This window comes from Oryctolagus cuniculus, chromosome 11 (assembly GCF_964237555.1).
Source record: "Oryctolagus cuniculus chromosome 11, mOryCun1.1, whole genome shotgun sequence".
NCBI classification, from domain to species: Eukaryota; Metazoa; Chordata; class Mammalia; order Lagomorpha; family Leporidae; genus Oryctolagus; species Oryctolagus cuniculus.
Window position 1 is genome coordinate 55,721,835 of NC_091442.1, and position 22,611 is coordinate 55,744,445.

At 56.3% G+C, this 22,611-nt stretch overlaps 1 protein-coding gene across 1 annotated transcript; it reads right to left on the reverse strand.

Annotated features, from left to right (window-relative positions):
• Positions 1 to 13,274: 13,274 nt before the first annotated feature.
• KRT5 (keratin 5) lies at positions 13,275 to 18,874 on the reverse strand. Its single transcript, XM_002711002.5, has 9 exons — positions 18,204 to 18,874; positions 17,505 to 17,719; positions 16,686 to 16,746; positions 16,463 to 16,558; positions 16,133 to 16,297; positions 15,672 to 15,797; positions 15,247 to 15,467; positions 14,243 to 14,277; positions 13,275 to 13,932 (listed from the first exon to the last, which is right to left on the reverse strand). Exons 1-9 carry the CDS (start codon positions 18,747 to 18,749, stop codon positions 13,631 to 13,633), a joined length of 1,767 nt encoding a protein of 588 aa, XP_002711048.1. The 5' UTR covers positions 18,750 to 18,874; the 3' UTR covers positions 13,275 to 13,630.
• Between the last annotated feature and the right edge of the window lie 3,737 nt (positions 18,875 to 22,611).

Sequence of the window (22,611 nt, forward strand, 5' to 3'; positions counted from 1 at the left end):
TCAGGGCTGCACTTTATATAGGCTGAGAATGGGCTGGGCCCGTCCTGGAAGTGGAGCTGGCAGGGTGGGGAGGGCTGGGTTCTCCAAATAGTGACATCACACCTCCCCCTGTATTCTAGAAAGGTATGAAATATTCAAATTGCTCTTTGGCTTCCTTTAGTCATGGAGAAATTCTCCTGCCTCCAGCCTTGACTTGATCCGTGCACAATGAGCCCCGATGTGCACTCGCTCAAGTCATGCCTTAGTCATGTCCTCAAACAAAGGAGACAAGGAGCTGATCTGTCTTAATTGTCCCTTCCTCCAGCCTCTGCAGACACTCCCTGGGCCCCCTTCCCACACAGGCCTGTGTCTCCACCACCGCCTCCCCTCCCAGCAGGGTGGGTCTCGCCCGGAGGGTTCTGCAGAGTTTGCCCAATGGCCTGAGCAAGAAGTGGCCTGCTGTTTGCTTCCTTCATGTTGGAACCAGTTTTTCGGGAGGTCCTGGCAGTCTCCTCCTTGGGATCTTGGGCATGGGTGGGGGGATCCCAGGGGAGACCTGCCCCCTCCTATTTGTGCTCAGAGCAACAAAGCCAGGAGCCTTTCTCCCATGTGATTGATAGAGCGCTGACTTGCACCTGTAGCCTCCCTGGGATAACAGAAACAGACAAGGCCCAGAGATATGCTGCACGAAGTTTCTCTCCCATGTGCACCCCACCCCCCCCCTTCGTGTTTGCTGCAAATCCGTCTGCGCTTGCGCCTGAAGTTCTGACAATCTTTCCCGTCTGCTCTTCTGGGATGTCTGCACAGAGCTGCATGTATGGAACCTTAAACCAGCAGAAGGGAAACCATGAAGCAAACCCCAGCTTTCCTTTTCCCATCGAGCCTGACATTTCTGGAGAATCAGGGGCCATTTTACTAGGGGTGTGTGCAGAACGTAGAGGGGCAGACAGCAGCTGTCTATCACGGCCATGTGTGTGCGTGAAACGTGATGAGTTCCCAAGTCAATTCCAAGTTTCTGTTTCTCGCCTCAGCACCTGGGGTCTCGGAGTCCTGCTCCCACTCTGAATCTCTCCCCCTCGCTGGTCGGCAAGAGTCAGGCTCTGTTCCCCCAAGAGGGCCGTGAGGGTCAAGTTCCCAGGCGCTCAGCAGGGTCAGTGCGTGAGCAGATGTGGAGTAGTTGCTGGGGTGTGTATTTCCGTGAGAGCGTGCATTTGAACGAGCAACCATGCCTGGACAGACAAAATGCATCCCCCTGCCGTGGGGTGACCCTTACAGAAGCAGTCCCTTCTCTCCCAGCTCTGGGGGCACAGCTCTGGAAGGCAGGTCTTGCCTCCCCGGGAGGTGCTAACTCAGCGTCTGGCAGGTCGAGAGCCTACTCCAAACAGTGGAAGCGGTGCCCCTCCCTCCACCCTGCTTGCACAATGGATGACCAAGAATGTGTTGCCACTCGGTTCTGGGAATGAAGCACTTATCTTTTTGGTCTCTCCCACTGTACTCCCTGAGGCCACAGGCCTTGTGCTTGACATGGAGGGTGCTGGAATGAGGCAGGGGGTTGCCCCTGCAGGCAGGAGGGTGCTCTATGCATTTACCCAGCACCCCGTGTCTATGCAGGGCCCGGCATCTCTCACAGCTTCTACACTGCAGTGGCCCAGCTGAGTAGTTGTGACAGGCATGGTGTGACCCACAGAGCCTACAGCAGTCGCGACGTGTCTCTTTAAGGAAAGCACTGACCAACCTCTGGTTAAGAGTGTGGGCTCAGGTGACAGGTGTCTGGCCTCGCAGGTGAGACAGTTGGGACACTCACATCCCACAGTGGAATGCACGGGTCGAAGTCCTGGCTCCGGCTCCCGATTCCAGCTTCCTGCTATGCACACCTCAGGAGGCAGCAGTGATGGCTCAAGGAATTGAGCCCCTGCCACCCACATGGGAGCTCCAGATAGAGCTCATGGCTCTCACCTGTAGCCTGGCCCAGCCCCAGTCATGGTGGGCATTTGAGGAGTGAACGTGCAGATGGGAGCTCTCTCATACTTCTCTGTCTCTTTCTCAAATAAATAATAATAATAATAATTGAAAAAGCACGTGGGCTCTGAATTTCAAGAGCTCAGGCCCCTGACTATCCTGCAGATTGCCCTGGCACTCTGTGTTTTGTTTTTCAAAAAAAGATTGACTTCTTTATTTGAAAGGCAGAGGGACAGAGAGGGAGAGAGAGACAGAGATCTTTGCTGGGTCACACGTCCACAATGCCTGCAATCCTGGGACAAGGCCAGGCTTTGAAGCCAGGAGCCAGGGATTCCATTCTGGTCTCTCCATTCTGGCAGGCAGGCACCCAACCTCTTTGTCGTGAGTTAGGTTGGGCCTAAATTCCTGCTCCAGGCTCTTGCTTCTTGCTTCGAGAAGCATTCTCAGTACGGGCATAGACACAACGTGCAACATGATGGAGTTGATTTAGAGAAGGAGGAACACACAGAGGCACACGTGGGGGCATTGTTCAAGGGGCATTGGCCAGGAAAGGAAGAGAGAGAGATTTTCCTATTCTGCTCGCTCTGGGTCCACACGGGAGAGAGAGAGAGAGAGAGAGAGAGAGAGAGAGAGAGAATGTTTCCTCTTGTGAACTCAGAGAGGGGCGTGGTTACACAGTATCACCCCCAGATCCCAGGTCAGGGGAAGTACATCCTGGGCAAAGGGTCAGGTGTGTGGATAAGCTTACATGAGGCGGGGGAGGTGTGGCTCCCAGCTCGGGACCCTAATTTAGCTAAGCTGTCTTATCCCGTTGCAACCTGAGCTATCGCTGGTGTCTCCCAAGGTTCACATTAGCAGGAATGCCAGAGTCAGGGCCTGGGAACTGGCACATGAGCCCAGGCCCTCCGCTGTGGGATGCTATGCTTCATTTTCACACCTGGGGGTAAGAATAGGAGCCCTCCCACAGTGTAGCTGGGAACTCACGGCGGATCATTTATGTGACGGTCTTAGCACAGTGGCGCACGGGTTCTCAATGAGGTTGGGCTAACGCCATTGTTATAAGGCAGTGTGAGCAGCTTGGGTGTGGAGGGGCCCATGAGAAGCTTCAGGAACTGGAACACAGGTGCAGTGTGTGTGTTGGGGATGGGGTGAGGGGTGGGGAGGACTGTGGGGGAACTGAAAGCAAGAATGCAGGCTGGTGGTGCATTAGCCAGGACCTAGGAAGCCGTGCCCAGGGCGTTCCCTCGCTCCTGGGGGCCATGCAAAGGCACACAGGAGACACAAACTGGAGCAGAAGAAATTTGCAAACTTGCAGGTGCTCAGAGCAGCAGCAGCACTGGACAGAGCTCTGCCCCTGGCCGAGGCGGGGCGGGGGGCAGCATGCAGCGCATTGTGTGAGAGCCCAGAAGACCCCACTGTGGTCAGAGAGGAGGTGTGAGCCCTCGGCAGGAGCCCGGTCGGCTGCCCCCACCCCCTGGAGCCAGGCTGCCCACTTTTCCCCCTCTGGCCTGTGCACAAAGGAATGGCTGCAGCCAGCCAGCGTGGGGGGTGGGGCGCCGGTCCCTCCTGCAGCCCTGAGTTTCTCCCCTTGTGAGGGTGGGCGTGGCCTCATCCCTGAACTAAGTCTGCAGTTCCGTGGCGGTGGGGACCTCACATTCTACCGTTCAGCCCATCAGAAGGTGGTTTCACCCCAAGGTCTGACCCAGCGCTGGGCTCAGCAGGTGCCCCAGACTGCACACGCCGCGTAGAGAATCCTGTTAAGTTTCTTGGCACAAGTATGTCTCTTGCTGATAGATTTACAAGATGTTCTGTAATACACACACACACACACACACGAAGAGCTTAAAAAATATCTGCACCCCACCTGCCAGGGACTGTCTGGAAACAAGTTCCAGGGACACTGATCAGGCTGCGGTCAGCTGGGAGGACTCACGGTGGGTGGGGCGGTGGTGGGATGCACAGCGAGGGCTTCTAAGGCCATGGAGGGGAAGTTGGAGCGGACCACCATTTGTCCTTAGCCCCACCCCCGGGCGATTCATTTCTAAGCCCACTCCTCCCCAGCCCCACAAGCCTTATGGGCTCGAAGTTGTCCTTGATATTCTGCATTTTCCATCAGATGGAGAAATACCCAGCATTCCCCAGCTGCTCTCAGACCTCCCTGGGCCCAGCTGTCCCAAGGAGTCTCCCAGAATCCCTCCCTCTCCTCCCTCTGCCAATCTGCTTTAGCACCGAGAGAAGGTCACCTTCCTAGATGCAGGGAGCTCCCTGGGTGGCTACAGGGATGGCTTCTCAGAGGAAGTGTCTCCCGTCATCCACAATCACGCCCCATGGAGGAGCTCAGGGGCGCTCTGTCTCCCCAGGGAGCCCAATGGGGGTGGCGCTGCTGTCGTAACAAGATTAAAGCAGGGTGCGCATTTGGACCAGCACTGAAGACTCTGCTTGGGATACCCTCATCCCAGATCAGAGTATGTGGGTCTGAGTCCCAGCTCCACTTCTGTTTCTAGCTTCTGGCTCATGGGCACCCTGCAAGGCAGCAGGTGATGGCTTCAGTGACTGAGCCCCCTGCCATCCACGTGCCCAGGTCAGCGGGCACTTCCCACCATGTCCCTAGCATGGAGGAAGGGCAGGAGGAGCCCAGGAGAAGTCAGCTCAGAGGATTTGCCCTGTCTCTTCTGCCTCCCTGGGCGGGGCAGGCAGATGAGAACGAGGGATCAACTTCTTGTCATCATCAGCAAAAGCTCAGGTTAAGAGCCTTAATCCTACAAGCAATAGGATGATGCTCCTCAGAAGGGAATCCCACAGACCCAGCCCCGTCCCCTGGGAGCAGCTGGGGACGGAGAGAGACGAGCAGACGCACGAGGGAAGAATGTGGACAGGAGTGCTGGGCTGCAGCGGCGGGCGGAGTCTTCCATGGTGGAGTGGCTCAGAAAGTTTCCAAACTGTCACAATTGCACGAGGGGACTTTAAAAGGCTCATGCGAAATGGAATTGAAAGATAGGTATTTTGGGTGCAAGATATTTTTAAAATCCTTGTGTATGAAATGTTTTCAAAATGTTTATGAAAAATGAATATTGTGCCAACGCCGCAGCTCAATAGACTAATCCTCCGCCTTGCGACGCCAGCACACCAGGTTCTAGTCCCGGTCGGGGCGCCAGATTCTGTCCCGGTTGCCCCTCTTCCAGGCCAGCTCTCTGCTGTGGCCCAGGAAGGCAGTGGAGGATGGCCCAAGTGCTTGGGCCCTGCACCCCATGGGAGACCAGGAGAAGTACCTGGCTCCTGCCTTCGGATCAGCGCGGTGCGCTGGCCACAGCACGCCGGCCGCGGCGGCCATTGGAGGGTGAACCAACGGCAAAGGAAGACCTTTCTCTCTGTCTCTCTCTCTCACTGTCCACTCTGCCTGTAAAAAAAAAATATGAACATTGTGAAAAAGCTATGGCACCAGCATTGTGGCTCAGAGGGTTAAGCCACTGCCTGTGAATGCCGGCATCCCATAAGGGCACTGGTTCAATTCCTGGCTGCTCCACTTCCGATCCAGCTCCTGCTAATGAGCCTGGGAAATCAGCAGAAGATGGCCCAAATGCTTGGGCCCTCTGCTACCCATACGGGAGACCCAGATGAAGCTCCTGGTTCCTGGCTTTAGTCTGGCCCAGCCCCAGCTATTGTGACCATTTTGGCAGTAAACAAGCAGATGGAAGACCGCTCTCTCTCTTTCTCTTTCCCCCTTCTCTCTCTGTAACTCTGCCTTTCAAATAAATACATAAATCATTAAAAAGAAAGAAAAAAAGCTATGCATGAATTTCAAAAGCAGTTGGCACCAAAATAAGCTTATTTTCAATTCCATTTCTGCAAGTGTTCTACTGTCCCCATGCTTTCTTCAGTCACCAGGCTGCTGGTACACACACAGTGGTTGCTGACCAGCCCAGCTCCTGGGTCATGGGTGCTTCTCAGTCTGCCCACACACTGTGCACTTGTTTTGTCCAGAACACCATGATGGAGTCACATACCTGGATGCAGCCCCAAGTACCTTTCTCTACAGTCCCAGGAAGTCTCTGCCAACTCCCCAACTCCCCTTTTCAGCGAGATGCAGCGCTCTCTCTCTCTTTCTCTCTCTTTCTCTCTCTCTCTCTCTCAGTTGCGTTGTGGAGTTTTGAGGTCACTGAGAGAACATTTTCCGTATATCAAAGCATTGCCCACCCCAGAACGGTGGTCCCAGGCCCCCTCCCCACCCCGAAGCCGTCATTCCTGTGACCTTGTTCAGTGGGGATGTGTCAAGACCCTCCTCTTCTACCTGGAGGGGCTGTCACTTCAGTCATCACAGGTAGTGGGCGACAGAGGGCCCCGGGGTGAATTAGGGCGCAGACCTCAGCCTGCAGGAGGCATGCCCTGAAGAGCGTGTCTCGGGTGCCCATGCAGTTACAGGAATAATGCTGACTGCTCGCTCGTCCTGGGAACAGCGGCTCACAGTCACATAAAACCGAGCTCCTGAGTAATACGTTGCGAAAGTGCTCAGTGCTCTCTGCCACACCCTGTACGCCCTGGGCATGAGGTAGGCAGGTGCACTCGGGTGTTAAAGGCATCAGTGGTCAGAGCTGTGCTGGGACGTGTTTGGAAGAGCCAGGGACCCATTGGCCCTCGTGACCCAGGAGGAAGAGAGGCAACGGGCATCTTGTGAACGAGACATCTTGATGATCTGAGACAGGAAGTGACGCTCGAGGTGGCAAGAAGGGCATTGGAGAAGATGTGGACAGGGAAAATGCTGGGCTGAAGGACAGCGCCTGACCAGGGCGTGTGTGCCTGGAGCCAGCAGGGCAGGTGGCCTGGGGGTCGGTGGGGGGCGGGGGTGAGGCCCCACATCTCCTTGGCCCGTGTCCTTGGTCCTCCATAAGAACAGGGGTGGGATGGAGCCCCAGTAGTGCTCCAGAGGGGTCTGTGGGATCCCCAAAAATCATCCCCAGCAGACTAGCTTCTCCATCTCCTCCCAGGTCCCCACCTCCTTTCTCATTCCTGTCTCCAGTCTGCGTTTCTGGTGTCCGCTTCATCATTGTGCAGGTTCCCCGCCCCCCAACACTGCACAGGTTTTTAAAAGTGCAGCTGGGGGCCGGCGTTGTGGCCTCTGGGGCTGAGCTGCTACTTACAATGCCAGCATCCTATAGCAGAGCGCTGGTTCGAGTCCCAGCTGTTCCACTTCTGATCCAGCTCCCTCCCAATGCCACTGGGAAAGCAGCAGGAGGTTGGCCCAAGTGCTTGGGCCCCTGCTACCCATATGGAGACTAGGATGGAGTTCCAGGCTCCTGGTTTCAACCTGGCCCAGCCTTGGCTGTTGTGGCTATTTGGGGAGTGAATTAGCAGGTGGAGAATCAATCTCTCTCTCTCTCTTTCTCTCCCTCTCCCTCTCTCTCACTCTCTCCCTTTCACTCTGCAACCTTACCTTTCAAATGAATAAATAAATCCTTAGAAAAATTAAAATTAAAACTGCAGCCGGGGGACAGAATGCCCCCATCAGCACTCCCTCCCTACCCCAGCCCTCCAGCCCATGAGACCTGGTGACTTATGACGTAATGAGTCATACCCCGAAACTGGGGGTGCTTTGCAGTAATTCTTCACCAAAGCCGCCCCTTTCTAAATCATCTGCCTCAACATACAAATCCCCTAGAAAGCAAACAAGCCTCTGTCTCCTCTGGGATTTCTTGGCATTTGCTGGCGGCTTCCTCTGTTAATCCTTTGAACCCCCAGGCTGTGCTTAGAGAGAGCCTTGATAATAAGAACAGGAGTCTGTGGAATTCACTTTGCAAGTGAGAGGGGATCTGAAAAATTGAACTTCCTTGCTCTCTGCCTCCAGACCTGACTGGCTAAACCGGGTTCCATTCCCACTGCCCTTCTTTCCTTCCCATCTACCCTAGAGGAGCAGGAGGAGAAGTGAAAGATCCCCTGTCTCCCTCTTAAAAACAGAAGAGTTTTGGGGGCCAGCGCTGTGGTGTAGCGAGTAAAGATGCCAGCTGCAGTGCCGGCATCCCATATGGGTGCCGGTTTGAGTCCCAGCCTCTCCACTTCCGATCCAGCTCTCTGCTATGGCCTGGGAAAGCAGTGGAAACTGGCCCAAGTCCTTGGGTCTCTGCACCTGGGTGGGAGACCTCGAAGAAGCTCCTGGCTTCAGATTGGCGCAGCTCCAGCCGTTGCCGCCAGTTGGGGAGGGAACCAGTGGATAGAAGACTCTCTGTCTCTCTCTGCTTCTCCTTCTCTCTTTGTGTAACTCTGACTTTCAAATAAATAAATAAATCTTTAAAAAAAAAGAAGAAGAGCTTTGTTTCTTAAGGCATATTTCATTTAGAATGAAACACACCCATCTTAAACGTAGAAGTCAACGCCCCTCTATAACCCACACACTATCTCAATACAAACTAGTCCAGAAGATTCTTCCAGAAAATTCCTTTTGGCCTTGTGCATCTACTGCCCAAAGAGGACATTGTTTTGGTTGTTCCACCAAAGAATCACACCATCTGTAATACACACACACACACGTGCACACATGAGCTCACACACGCATGTCATTTTCTGTGACCGCCCCTTTTTTCACTCAGCAAACTGTGCTTGGGGTTCGGCCAGGTGGTGATTTTAGTTCATTTTTCCGTAGCTGAGTGCTGTGCCAACGTGTACAGAACCACAGTTACTCAGGCCTGCTCCTGAGCTCCTGGGACCTTTCCAGGGGTTATATATCCCTGGGTGTTCCTCCAGACACATTGTCATTTTCTTTAAATGAATACTTAGAAATGAAATTGTTGCATCAAGGATAAGCATGTGTTTGTTTCCAAAAGTAGTTACAACTTTTTTTTTAAAGAGACACTGTTGTATTTTACAGCAATTTTAGGTGCAGGGCAAAATTGAGCAGCAAGTCCAGAAAGGTCTCAGGTACCTCCTATTCCCCCCTCCCCCACCACGCATGACCACCCTTGCTGTCAGCTTCCCCAGCCATCAGCGACGCTACGTTTACATGTTATTAGCAATCAAAGCCCATAGTTTTCACTGGGCTCCCTCTTGGTGTGTGCATTCCGTGTGTTTTGAAAAGTGCATAATGGCACGGGTCTAGGCTTCCAGCACCATGAAAAATGGTTTCCCTGCCCCCAACGTTCTCTGTGCTCCACTTATCAATCACTTCCTCCCCCTCCCCCTCCCGACCCCGGGACCCCTGAAGACCACCGACCTTCACAGCTTTGCCTTTTACAGAGCATCAGGTAGTTGGAGTCACACAGTGTGCAGCCTTTCCACGTTGGCTTCTGTTGCTCAATAATTGGCTTTGAAGTTGCCGCCGCCATCTTCCTGATTGGAGAGCTCACTCTTTGCAGCCCTGCATGATGTCCCATTGTCTTGCTGGGCTCCTCTTGATCCGTTCAACTCCTGAAAGACATCTGGATGGCTTCCAAGTCGTGGCAGCTGGAAATAGAGCTGCTAGAAGCATCCAGGAGCAGGTGTCTGTGTAGACATGTGTTTTCAACTCGTGTGGGAAAATACTAAAGAATGTGATTGCTACATCCTGTGGTGAGAGTCTGTTCAGTTTTGTAAGAGACTGTCCAACAGTATCTGGAGCGTTTCATGTCCCCTCCAGCAATGAGTGAGAGCTCCTGTCACCCCCACAGACTTGCCGGCCTCTGTTGTTATCAGCGTTCTGGACTTTGGCCATCCAGACAGGTGCAATGAGGTGGTTCAGTGTTTTGATTTGCATCCTTTGATGACATGCGCTGGGCAGCATCTTTCCGTCTGCTTCTTTGCCACCTGTAGATCTTCAGCGAGGCGTCCGATAAGAACTTCAGCCCATTCAGTAACCCAGTTGTTCATCTTCTGCTGTTGAGTTTCAGGAGTTCTTGGTGCATTTTGGGTAGCAGTCCATATCTGTCATCAGCTTTGCCTTCTGTCCGCATTCTCTCCCAGTCTGTAGTTTGACTTCTCATTCCCATCGCAGTCTTTCACAGAGCGGGAGTGTTCGTGTTAATAGTGTCCAGCTTATCAATTGTTTCTTTCTTTGATCACACCTGCCGTCTTCTATCTAGGAAGTCATAACTATAACCAAGATCATCAACCAAGTGTTATGTCATCTTTTAGGAATTTCACAGTTTTAAGTTTACATTTAGGGCTATGAGCAATTCCAAGTAATTTGTTTTTAAGATTTTATTTATTTATTTGAAAGGTAGAGTTACCGACAGAGAGAGGGAAATAATACAGAGAGAGAGAAAGAGAGAGAGAGAGAGAGAGAGAGAGAGAGAGAGAGAGAGGTCTTTCATCTGTTGGTTCACTCCCCATTTGGCCGCAATGGCTAGAGCTGCGCTGATCTGAAGCCAGGAGCCAGGGGCTTCTTCCAGGTCTCCCACATGGGTACAGGGGCCCAAGGACATGGGTCATCTTCCACTGCTTTCCCAGGCCATAGCAGAGAGCTGGATTGGAAGTGGAGCAGCCGGCACTCAAACTGGCTTGAATCCATATGGGATGCTGGTGCCACAGGCGGAGGCTTAGCCCACTATACCACAGGGCCAGCTCCCTGAGTTAGTTTTTTAAAGATTTATTTATTTAAAAGGTAGAGGGACTCAGAGAGAGAGGGAGAGATAGAGAGAGAGAAAGGTCTTTTGTCTGTTGGTTCACCCCCCAAACGCTACAACAGCCAAGCCTAGACCAGCCTGAAGCCAGGAGCCTGGAATTCAGTCTGGGTCTTCTCTCATGTGGATGGTAGATACCCAAGTCCTTGGGCCATCATCTGCTGCCTTCCCAGGCACATTAGTGGGGAGCTGGATTGGAAACCAAGTACTCCAATATGGGATGCATGTGTCCCATGTAGCAGTTTAATCTGCTGCTCCACAATGCCCCCTGCCCCTGAAATTTTTTGTGGAGAGTATAAAGTGTATGTCTAGATTAGGTGTTTTGTTTTGTTTTGTTTTGCATCAGACTTTGACAAACCCTGGGCAACTTAGGCTATAGTGAAAGTTTATTCCAGTGTCTTCTTCACTCCCTCTGCTGGAAGCATACAGTTTTTCGCCAACAGTTAGTGGACCAAGTACAGCCCCTAGAGGTAAAACTCATGAAAGTACAGGCGCGCCCTTAAAACTGGAGCTTCTAATTATCAAGCCAATCCCAGCTGAGCCTCCAGCAACTTCTCCATGACAGCGTTCTGCCTCCCCAAGTATTGTGTGCTGCAGGGATTTCTGCTCGTGGGTTGCCGCCCTGGTAGAGGATTCTACGTAATCACCCATCTTTCTCTACAATTGTAGGAGCCGTGGTTTATCATCTGACCTCTCTGCTATGGCCTGGGAAAGCAGCAGAAGGTGGCCCAAGGACTTGGGCCCTGAACCTGCGTGGGAGACCTGGAAGTAGCTCCTGGCTCCTGGCTTTGGATCGGTGCAGCTCCGGCCATTGTAGCCATTTGGGGAGTGAACCAGCAGATGGAAGACACCTCTATCTCTCTCTCTCTCTCTCTCTCTCACACACACACACACACACACACACACCTCTGCCTCTCTGTAAAAAAAAAAAGGAAGGAAGGAAGTCAGTGTGCATTTCTCCTCCTGTGTAATTTACTGAATCTGGCAACCTTGCACATAGACCCGGCCTCATGAACTTGAACCACAGACCAGGGCACCGGTGGCTAGGCTGCTGCTCGGGACAGCTCCTGTAAGGGCCACGCCGTGGACTGGCCGAACTTAAAACCTCCCCTAAACCTTCTCCCTCAGTGAACCCACAGGGCACCACCTAGTAACATTTGGGTGAGTTCATAAATATTTGGGGATTTTTGAGATTTTTTTGTTATTGATTTCTAATTTAACACACCATAATCATGGAATATAAAGCCAGGAACCAGGAGCTTCTTCCGGGTCTCCCATGTGGTTACAGGGGCCCAAGGACTTGGGCCATCTTCTGCTGCTTTCCCAGGCCACAGCAGAGAGCTGGATGGGAAGTGGAGCAGCCAGGACTCGAACCAGTGCCCATAAGGGATGCCGGTGCCACAGGTTACTTGGCACACCACAGTGTCAGCCCCACCATCCTCTCACGAAGCCTTGTTCAAACTTGACTTCCAGTTGTGAGTGAGCAGCCCTTGAGCCCTTGAGCCCAGGAGCCTCTTAAATGCCCCGCCTCCTTACGGCAGCCTGACATGAATGGGCAGCCTCTGAATATTGGAAGAGATGCATTCAGACGATAGCAATTTTAGAATATATTGATCAATTCTCACAACACACCTGCCGGCTGTGATTAGAATTGCATTGAATCCATAGCCTACACCCATGCTGAGTTCATGGATACCTGGGATCCAATTCAGGTGCTCCCGTATCTGGAGGAAGTTGGCACACCTCCCCTTGATTATCAAAACCATTGATCTGCCTGAATTCCCCCATTCTCACAAAATCCCCTAAAATATCCCATAGTAAGCTTGGACTCTCTGACGCAGTGGGTAGCACATTGAGATTAAGTCTTTAGCATTTACAAAGCGCTTAGCCAAAAGGGCCCCTGAGAACTTTCCCAGCAGTTAAAAGCAGCTATTTTGTCCTCATACGAATTACAGCAACTTCTTCAGGAATGAAACCCACTGCCCAGGAACCATGAGCGTGCAGAGAGGGGGCGAGCACGCCCACGGTCCCCTCCACTGGGGCCAGCGGGTGGTCCCCAGCTCAATGCCATGGTCACAGCTCCTCAGGTAACTGCCCAGCTTATCTGTCACCTGCAGAGGGCACAACGAAGCTTTCCTGGACGCCACGAAGGACCCCGGTGGCCCTGCTGGTGCACCTGAGATGCCTCTGCCTCTGCCCAGGAGCCCAGATGCGGGGTTTACATGGACACGTCCTCCTCCGTTCACTCTGTCAGAGCCACGCCCACACTCACAGAGGAGCTCCCGCACCCTATGGGCAGCCCCGCCATCACCTTGGTTAAATTCCTGGGCTGCTTTGGTAAACCGAGGTCTACTCCATCCCCAACACTGCTCACCGTGCCCTATCAGCACCCTCGATTACGAGGCTGGTCTCTTCTACACCTTCTAGGATTTGCAAGAGACTTACTGTTCATTTACAGATGTTACTGTCAAGTCAGTTTATGCTCTACTTGCAAATCTGCCCGCCTTGAATGCATTCCCATTAACAGTCGCCATGACGTCTGAGCACGGTGTGATACAATGGACACTCCCATGGCAGAGGCATCACCAACCATGGGGTCTCTGCACCACCCAGGACTGCCCCTCTCCCTCTCAGGTGCTCTCACACCCCCTGCGCCTCACCCAAGGACCCAACCCCACCCACGCCCACCCGCCCGCCAGCCCTGGGTTTTCTAGGCTGGTTGCAGATCTGCAAGAATCGATTCTGAACAGCAGCTTATATTAGAAAAGCATTTTATTGAACACATTCTGGAGGTAATCCGAGCCAGGACAGCACTGGGGCACTGGGCTGGGGTTTGCATGTGATGGCTTAGAAACGGGGACACTTTGGGTGCTTGGGGCATTGATGGCCAGGCTGTAGGAAGCTGCCCGCCCAAGTGAAGCAGAATATAGGACAGAGACACAGGGGAGCAGACGACTGGGAGCTGGCACCTGCCCGGACCGCCGTTCTGCAGTAGGCTGAGTCTAGCTTACTCTCCAGAGAAACAGAAAACCTGGCGGACGGGAACTGCCTGGAAGAGGCAGCCTCCAGGGCCTAGGGGCTGCCCTGGGAGGCCGCGATTACAGCTCCCTTTAGCTCTTGAAGCTCCTTCGGGACGAGGACGTGGTGGACACAAACTTGACACTGGAGCTGCTGCCCCCGCTGCTGCCAAAGCCCATGCCCATGCCTCGGCCACTGCTGGCGCTGAAGCCAGAGCCCCCCACGCTGAGCCCACCGCCTAGGCCGCCCCCACTGCTGCTGGAGTACAGGCTGCCACCGCCGCCTCCACCCAGACCACTGCCTAGGCCTCCACCCAGGCCGCCGCCGAAGCCGCTACCGCCGCCGAAGCTGCTGCCGCCGCCGTAGCCAGTGGAGATGCTGTTGGTGACGACAGCTGCGGGAAGAAGGGAAAGAGGACTGAGTGAGGCCCGTCCCACACGGCCACCTGGCTGACCCTGCTGTCCTTAGAGCCCCCTTTTGCAAAGGACCCGAGTCATTTAAGGAAGAGAACCTGTGGGGACAGGGTCCGGGATGGGGGACAAACAGCCTCCCCCTTTAAGAGCTCATGTCCCAGTGGGCATCTTGTCCCCTCCACCGCCTCCTTCCATGTGCAGCAAATAGCCCAGTTTTAGGAGGGGGACTCTGGGCTTGTACCAAACACCCCGCTTCCATCACCACCATGAATTCTGTTTAAAGCGACTTACAGATGTTGACTGGTCCAACCCCTTCTCCACTCAGCCTGCAAGGGGAAAATGGAAATAAGAGCTCATTGACCATTCCCCACTCCCCCCGAGACAGTGTGGGTCTGCGTGGGTGACTCTCAGAACCACGCTCAGAGCCTCCCGCAGGCCCCGACACTGCTGGTGTGAGAGGCAGAGAGATCTCCTACAGGGACTTCCAACGAAAGGGGCTTGGCCCAGGCTCCCAATGCCAAGCAAGACTGTAGTGCCCGCTGCTCTCCACCTGGTCTACGGAAAACATGAGTAAGAACTGGCGGAGCTGGCGGGAAATAGAAATGTGTGGGGCTGGCGATGTGGCGTAGCGGGTAAAGCCGCTGCCTGCAGTGCCGGCATCCCATGTGGGCGCCAGTTCGAGACCCGACTGCTCCACTTCTGACTCAGCTCTCTGCTGTGGCCTGGAAAAGCAGTGGAGGATGGCCCAAGTGCTTGGGCCCCTGCACCCATGTGGGAGACATGGAAAAATCTCCTGGCTCCTGGCTTCTGATCGCCCCAGCACTGGCTATTGCAGCCATCTGGGGAGTGAACCAGCAGATGGAAAACCTGTCTGTCTCTCCCTTTCTCTGTCTGTAACTGTGCCTCTCAAATAACTAAATCTTAAAAAAAAAAAAAAAAATGAAAGTAGGTAATGGGTGCTATCAGAAGACTGAAGAAAACAGAGCAGTTTGAGAATCCAAAGGCAGCCGAATTAACTCAGCTGGAGTAATCATGAAAGGCTTCCTGGAGGAAGACCCATTGGAGTCATGGGGAGGACAAGGGAGAAGACGGGTGTGGCATAGATACTGAGATTGGGGAAAACCATGAGCAGGAACAAAAAGCAGCGCCCACACCATGGGGTGGGGGGGTGAGGCATGGGCCAGACAAGGGGCTGTGGCTGCCTGCGTGCAGGCATCTGGCTGACACTGGCCACAAATCAGCAGCCACCCGTGTGTGTGCTTGATGCTCCATGGTGGGCTCCGGGGTCCGCCCACCTGCACTCCTCGCCCTCCAGCAGCTTCCTGTAGGTGGCGATCTCGACGTCCAGCGCCAGCTTCACATTCATGAGCTCCTGGTACTCCCTGAGCAGCCGCGCCATGTCCTGCTTGGCCTTCTGCAGGGCCTCCTCCAGCTCGGCCAGCTTGTTTCTGGCGTCCTTGAGGGCCAGCTCCCCGCGCTGCTCGGCGTCGGCGATGGCGTTCTGCAGGTTGGCGCACTGCGGCGGAAAAGGAAGGAAGCGTGAGACATAGGGAGCGCTGAGCTGAGATGCTGGAGCAGGTGAACCAAAGCCATCGAGTGCTCCAAGTGCAACACTGGGACGTGGGTGTCAGTTCCTGCTCCGTGTGCGTGTGTGTGTGTGCGTGTCAGAGGAAGAACAAGACGGGTCTCCAGAGCTCACCCTCTTTCGGCCTCAGCCTACCTGCTTCTTCACGTTGTCGATCTCAGACCGGAGCCGCTGGATCATGCGGTTCATCTCGGAGATCTCATGCTTGGTGTTGCGCAGGTCATCCCCGTGCCGGCCGGCAGTCTGCTGCAGCTCCTCGTACTGGCGCCGCCGGGAGAGAGGAGAGGAGAGGTTCATATGCGAGTGAGAAGCACGCGTGGCAAAGTCCCCAGACAGAAGCTACCCAGGGGTGCACCTGCCAGTTATCAAGGGCCTGGGCTGTTTCAGGCCCAGGCATTCTGCGGCTATTTCTTCTTTGCACTCCTGGGTGCACTAGCATGAGATTCTTTCCAGCTCCCTGGGTTCTTACGGGACAGGTAACATCAGCTGTCCCCAGGACTCCTCTTACGGAGCCTCCAGAGGCTGCAGGAGCCCCTGGAGTCCTGGACACGTGTCTGCCCCCCTCTCTCTCGGGGGACACTTGCTGGCACACCCACCTTGGTCTGGTACCAGGACTCAGCTTCTGTCCGGCTGCGGTTGGCGATCTCCTCGTACTGGGCCTTGACCTCGGCGATGATGCTGTCCAGGTCCAGGGAGCGGTTGTTGTCCATGGACAGCACCACGGACGTGTCGGAGACGTGGGTCTGCATCTGCGACAGCTCCTGTGGGGAGATTTGCCACGAGGCTGCTGCTGATGCCGTGTTAACGTTGGTTCCCTCGCACCCACCCAACAGAATCCCCTTTCCTGTGGGAGGGGCAGGGTAGCAACACCCACACGAGGCAAAACAGCCATGAGGTCCACGTGCAGCACCAAGTGGGCTTCTTACCGCATCGTAGAACATCTTCAGGAAGTTGATCTCGTCCATCAACGCGTCCACCTTGGCTTCCAACTCCACCTTGCTCATGTAGGCGGCGTCCACATCCTGGGAGAAAGAAAGGGGGAGCTGGTACTGCCCGGAGTCCCACCCCCACCCCCACCCCCGACCGCCAGGAACCCCACTCTCGGGAGAGCGCAGCCACAGACTCCGGGTTCCGCCCACCCCCACACACCTTCTTCAGCATCACAAACTCGTTCTCAGCGGTCGTGCGCTTGTTAATTTCATCTTCGTACCTGGTGGCGGAAGGGGCAGGAAGAGTTTGTCGGGGAGCCAGGTGCAGGGGGAGGGGTCTTAGTGTACCACATCACCTTGGCACCTGGAAGGGGCTTCTCATATCCTGGGCAGAGAGGGAGGGGACTGTGGTGGTGACAGCCCCAGGGCCAGCTCCTCACTCGGAGGCCATTGCCTGCAAACAGCCCTGCCAGTATTGCTCTGTGCCGCTGCTTGCACCAGACTCATCCCATGCAAAAGCAGCCTGGCGGCTCCCCGACTCCCTCTCGCGTCAGTTTCTCAAGGGCTTTCTTCAACTTCCAGAACCTTATTTATTTATTTAAGAAAACCAACAGAACAACAACAACAAGCTAGCCAGCCCATTGCTGGTTCCCGGGACTAAAGACACTCCGAGCTGGGCTGAGTCACCAGCTGCTGCTTGGAACTGAATCCAGCAAGTACTTGGAGGGGACCTGGAGGCCAGCGCCAGAGGCCAAGATCCTGGGGGAGCACAGGGCAGCAGGCGGCACCCTGCCCAGGGGGCGGGGCTATTGGCCAAGTGCCTTCGGGGGGCGGAGCCTGGGCTTGGAACTTCCTAACCCTGGACTGGAATTTTTTTTTTTTTTTTTTTTTTTTGGATGCAGGTATCCCTGCAAAGTGTATATTTCCTGCCATGGGGGAGGCAGAAGTAGAAGTCTGGTTAGGAACCCATGAGGCGCCATGAAGATATCATCGGCCCCAGCCTCTACCCTCACACCCACCTTCCCCCCACCCCACTTACTTGTTTTTGAAGTCCTCCACCAGGTCCTGCATGTTCCGGAGCTCCGAGTCCAGGCGGCCCCGCTCCCCGAGGATGCTGTCCAGCTGCCTCCGGAGGTTGTTGATGTACTGCTCAAACAGCGGCTCCAGGCTCTGCCTCACGGTCTTGGTGCCCTGCTCCTGCAGCAGCGTCCACTTGGTGTCCAGGACCTTGTTCTGCTGCTCCAGGAAGCGCACCTGCGGGGAGCCGAGTTGGAAGGTGGAGACACTTGGCTTTCTGTGACTTCCATTCCTCGCATATCCTACTTCCCCCTAAACCTTTCCTGGGGGCTCTGCTTGGCCCTGTGCATGGTGGGGTGGGGAGGTTTGGAGAGATCTCTAGTGAAGTGCCCAGCCTCCCAATCTCAGGGCACAGCCAGCACCGGGAATGGCTGGCTGGAGTGGGGGAAGCTGCAAAAACCCAAGCACTGCTGCTGTCTGGAACCTGTGGCCTTCCTGGGCCATCAGCCCCATTATGTGAGCACAGAGTTCATGTCTGTCCCGCAGTAGCCGAGGAGCCCCAGGGCAAGCAATAATGTCCTGTCAGGAAAGCCCCTACAGACGCATGATGGGAGAACGAGTGGAAACCCGCACCTGCCATCAATGAAGTGATTTGCGCAGAGCTGAAACCAAACTTCCCTCCCGCTGCTGAGTCCTGCATTTGCAGAAGGTCCCGGCTCACCTTGTCGATGAAGGAGGCGAACTTGTTGTTGAGGGTCTTGATCTGCTCGCGCTCCTCCGTCCTCACCCGCTGGATGGTGGGGTCGATTTGCAGGTTGAGGGGCGTCAGGAGGCTCTGGTTGACCGTGACCTCTTGGATGCCTCCAGGGGGGCACACGGGGAAGCCGGCGCCCCCGTAGCCGCCGCCAAAACCGGCTCCACCGCCGAGCCCCAAGCCGCCCCCCATGCCAGCGCCGAAACCAAATCCGCTGCCGGCTCCACCTCCGAAGCCATAGCCGCCTCCAGCGCCAACACCAAATTGGTTCCTGAAGCCGCCACCGCTGGTGCTGATAGAAATCTTCCTGGAGCCTCCCAGATTGTAGAGGCTCCGGCTGCCGAAGCCACCCCCTCCATAAGCTCCCCCAAGGCTGACCCGGCTGCCCCCGCCGCCCCTGGACCGGGACACAGAGCTGAAGCTGGTGCGAGAGACCGACGGGGTGATGGCGGAGGCGGCGCTGAAGGAGCGGCTGCCTCCGCTGCGGAAAGAGACACTAGACTGGCGAGACATGACGGCTGCGTTCGGGCGGGCACGAAGGCCAGGCGCTAGCGGGTCCGGAGGTGCCCGAGAGAACAGAACGGAGCTCGGAGGGACACGGTGGGCGGCTCTGCTACCCCAGGAGGTGCAGCTCCCCCTTTTATCCCCCTCTAAACTGGGCTGGGCGGGGAGCTTTCCAGGTGTGAGTGATGCAGTGGGCTGGGCATGCCTGGGGGGCAGCTGTGAGCTCACCCGTCACACCTGCACATGGGGTGCGGGGTGCAGACTCCCCTGGCAGGCGCTGCTCGGAGAGAAGTAACCCTGCCTTGCAGCGCTGATCTCCTGGCCGCCGCTCCACCGTGGGGGCTGGGCTGTGAGCAGTCCCAGACGGAGGCCAGAAAGGAAGGGGGCACTTGGCGGTGGCCGGCGCCCCAGGAGGCTTTCCAAGACCCAGGAGAGTGTGCAGCACCCCAGCACTGCGCAGGCTGCCCCTGCGTGGGGGACACGGTGAGCCCCCACCTGCTTGCTACCTTCTCTGTGCAAGAGGTGGCTTGTCAGCACCAGAGACAGAAATGGAGTTCTCTTCCTTTCTGCGCATTTCACTCTTGGGGGAGGCCTCACCCAGAGCCACCTGGGCGCACTGGCCTGCAAGCCTGCAGCCTGGAAGCTTCCCCAGAGCCCCTAGCTCCGGCACAAACACTGCTGGAGACTTTTGGCCCTCACTGTGCACCACTTTGCTGGCTCCTCCTAACCCTGTGCCTTGATCATTTTTTGCTCCCTGGCCTGGGCAGGCCTCTGTGGGGGCTGGGCAGCTGTAAGGACCCCCGTGTCCCCCCTCCGCCGCAGAGGCTCTCTGCAGGGGGGCCCCCACCCCCACCACAGCAGCTCCAGGGAGCTCTCTCAGTTATTCCACTAAGGCAGAAGTGAGTCATCGGAGCTGTTGCTACAGGCTCAAGGCCGCCCAAAACACATACCTGCAGGAGCTTCTAATCTCATCAGGAACATGTCGGGAACCTGCCGGCTTGTCATAACGGCACTGCCAACCACGCCAGCCCAAGCAGCGGGAAACAGCTATGCTGTGTCTCTAAGCTCCAAGTCCGAAGCCGCCCTGAGCCCAGGGCATGGAAAACAGAATTTTGAGTCTGGAGGCGGTGGGGGGGTGGGGGGGACGCGGTGAGCAGCTGGCCTAACCACCTGCTAGCTGCTTTTCCAGGGATCCCCTGGGGTCCCCCTGCAGAGCTTGTGTTGAGGGGAGGGTACTCTGGTTAGGTCTGGAAGTATCTGTTCTCCACCACACCCCATCTTTGTGGCTGCAGATCTGAGTGCAGCCTGCTCTTGGCCTCCCCGCCTCAAAGCAGCAGCAGGAGTCTCTGGCAGGGACGGTGTTGAGACCCCGTGAGGGCTGCGCCCACCTGGCCCCTGGCTGGAGCTGGTGGAGGTAGAGGTGCACTGGGGTCGACTCAGCCAGGGAGCTCCGTTCTCCCGCGAGAAGGAGTCGGGACCCAGCGCAGGCTCAGAACTCTCCCAGGACCTGTGGTTGGCGGCAGGAAGCTCACTGCACAACGAGGGGGTGAGCTGCGAGGGCCATGGCTCACCCCGCGGGCTGTGACGGGAAAGCAGCAGGCCGACAAATCCTGGCAGCCAGACCAATGGGCAGAGCTGGCCCTGTGGAGCCGGGGCAGTGAGGGTCGGGCTGCCGCCCTCCCTGGGGACATTTCTGGGACTTCAGTGACAATTTTTGTGAGCGCACCGGTTTCACACTGGGTTGCAGATGCACGTGTCCTGAGGACTTAGACATGGGGGGCTCCCTCAGCTCCTGATTGCACAGCTCCAAGCTTGAAGCGAGTGTCTAGGGGCTCCCTCTCCACCAAAAGATCACCAGCAGGATATGCAACGCCCACCCCTGTAGATATACACGGGCCCTGGGTCCAGTGCCCCCTGTCCTCCGGGAGGCTCCTCAATGGGGACATTCTCTTCTCCTCCCAGCTGTGTGGTGAGGGACGCCTTCATAGGACAGCAATGCCCCTGGCCAGTCTGAGAGCGGCTACAGTGTGCCAAGCTCAGAGCCGGAAGCTGGGGTGCAGGGTGGGGGTGTGATGGCGAGGGGTGTCCCCTCCTGCCTCTGGGGAAAGCAGGGGTCTTCTTCCCAAGCTTTGTGAGAGTCCACCCCAAGCAGGCAGCCCAGCCCCCTGCGAGACGCCAGAGGGGGTGGGAGGTGGGGAGGCAGGTGTCCATCAGGGAGACGCACCCCATGGGGAGCCAGGCACCCAGGCCCCCGCGGTGTGGCGGGGTCCCGCCCCGGCCTGGGATTTCCTGTGCAGGAAAAAGGGGATTAGGCTGAGCTCCCTGTGTTTCTCTGCGGGCGCCCCTCCTCCCACCCCTGGGGAGAGCAACCCAGACTTGGTGGGTCTCGCCATACTGCTTCTCCCACGCTGCTTTCCTCACAGCCAGCAAGGAGCTCAGGGCGACACCATTGATGGTTGCCTTGGCAGAGGTGTGCAGGGAGTGTGGACCATGGTGGTGGTTCACAAACAGGTACCAGGTAGGGGCCAGCATGGGGTCACGGGCAGGGGTGAGGCCTGGGACTCACGCTCCCCGGAGCCACACCCCGTCTGCAGGTCTGCAGTACAACACAGAGTTTTGCACACGGCTCTAGACCTGCCCGACGGTGCCCTCCTGCAGCTTAGGGAACTCTGCTTCGCCCACTCAGCCCAGCCTTTGCACACTGGCGGTGTTTAGCAAACCTCTGTCTTGAATTGACAGACGTAGGGTCATCTCCCTCCACCCCGCCCCCAGGTCTTGGCTGAGTCCCAGGGCCCTACCTGTGTGCTCTGCCTCCCGATCGGTACCCACAAAGCCATTCTTTGTCCCCTCCCGGCTGGGCACCGTCTGAGGACAGAGCTCCCGCCTGGTCATGCGTGGGACTTGCTGCCATTCCTCTCTCCCCACCCACAGGTGTACCCACCCTGTGCCATGCCCCAGCCCCCAGACCCCCTGCTCCAGGAGAGAAAAGAGAGCTGTGGCGTCCCTCTTTGTGGCTCTCCCATCCCCTGTGTGCTCAGCACACAATTCGGAGAGCAATAGTTGAGGCGTGAGTCACCCTATTCATTGGGCTGAGGCTGGCTGCCCCATCCGGACACTGGCAGCCAGATTCGCAGGAAGGGAGGGAAGGGCAGATGGAGCCATGGGCCAGCCCCAGACAGCTTCCCACAAAGCCCCAGCCTCAGGCAGGAACCGAGGGAGGAATTCTTCCACCTCCACCCAATGCCACCGGCAGCAATTCTGCTCCCACCCCAGCTCTGGGTCCCCGCTTTGATCTCAGCAGGGCATGGAGGGGACCTAGGGATCCAGCTGGCTGCACCCCGCCTCCCTCTGCAGCCGGGTCTGGCTGAACTACCTTGTGATGCTGGGTGCCCACCCTGGCGTCTTGGGGACTATCTGTCCAAAACCCCAGCAGCCACCCAGCCTGGGCCATTCTTGCAGCCCTGGTGACAAGGAGAACTTGACCATGGGAGCTGGGTTTTCTGCCCCGCCTGTGGATCACCAGCCTGGCACAGAAGCTCGAGGGCCCACTCTGGACCAAGGCCAGGTCCTGATCCAGCCCCTGAGTTGTGCTGGGCCCCCCGGGACATGTTGCCTGGTGTCTTGCTGCCTGCACTTCCCGCCATGGGTCACAGACTAAGAGCGAAAGGGGTCTGGGCTCACCGAGGAGCGGTGGGCATGCGAGCTGGAACTGTAGTTTGGGGTTGGCTGAGGTTGAGCAGGAAGGGCGGGGCCAGCCCCCCATCCTCTCCCAACCCCGTCCTCCCCCCAAGCCCTCCGATCCGGCGCTCATGGAGCTGGAGCAGCAGAGCAGAGCATAGCCTGTCTCCAACAGGCCCCTGCAGGTCTCTGG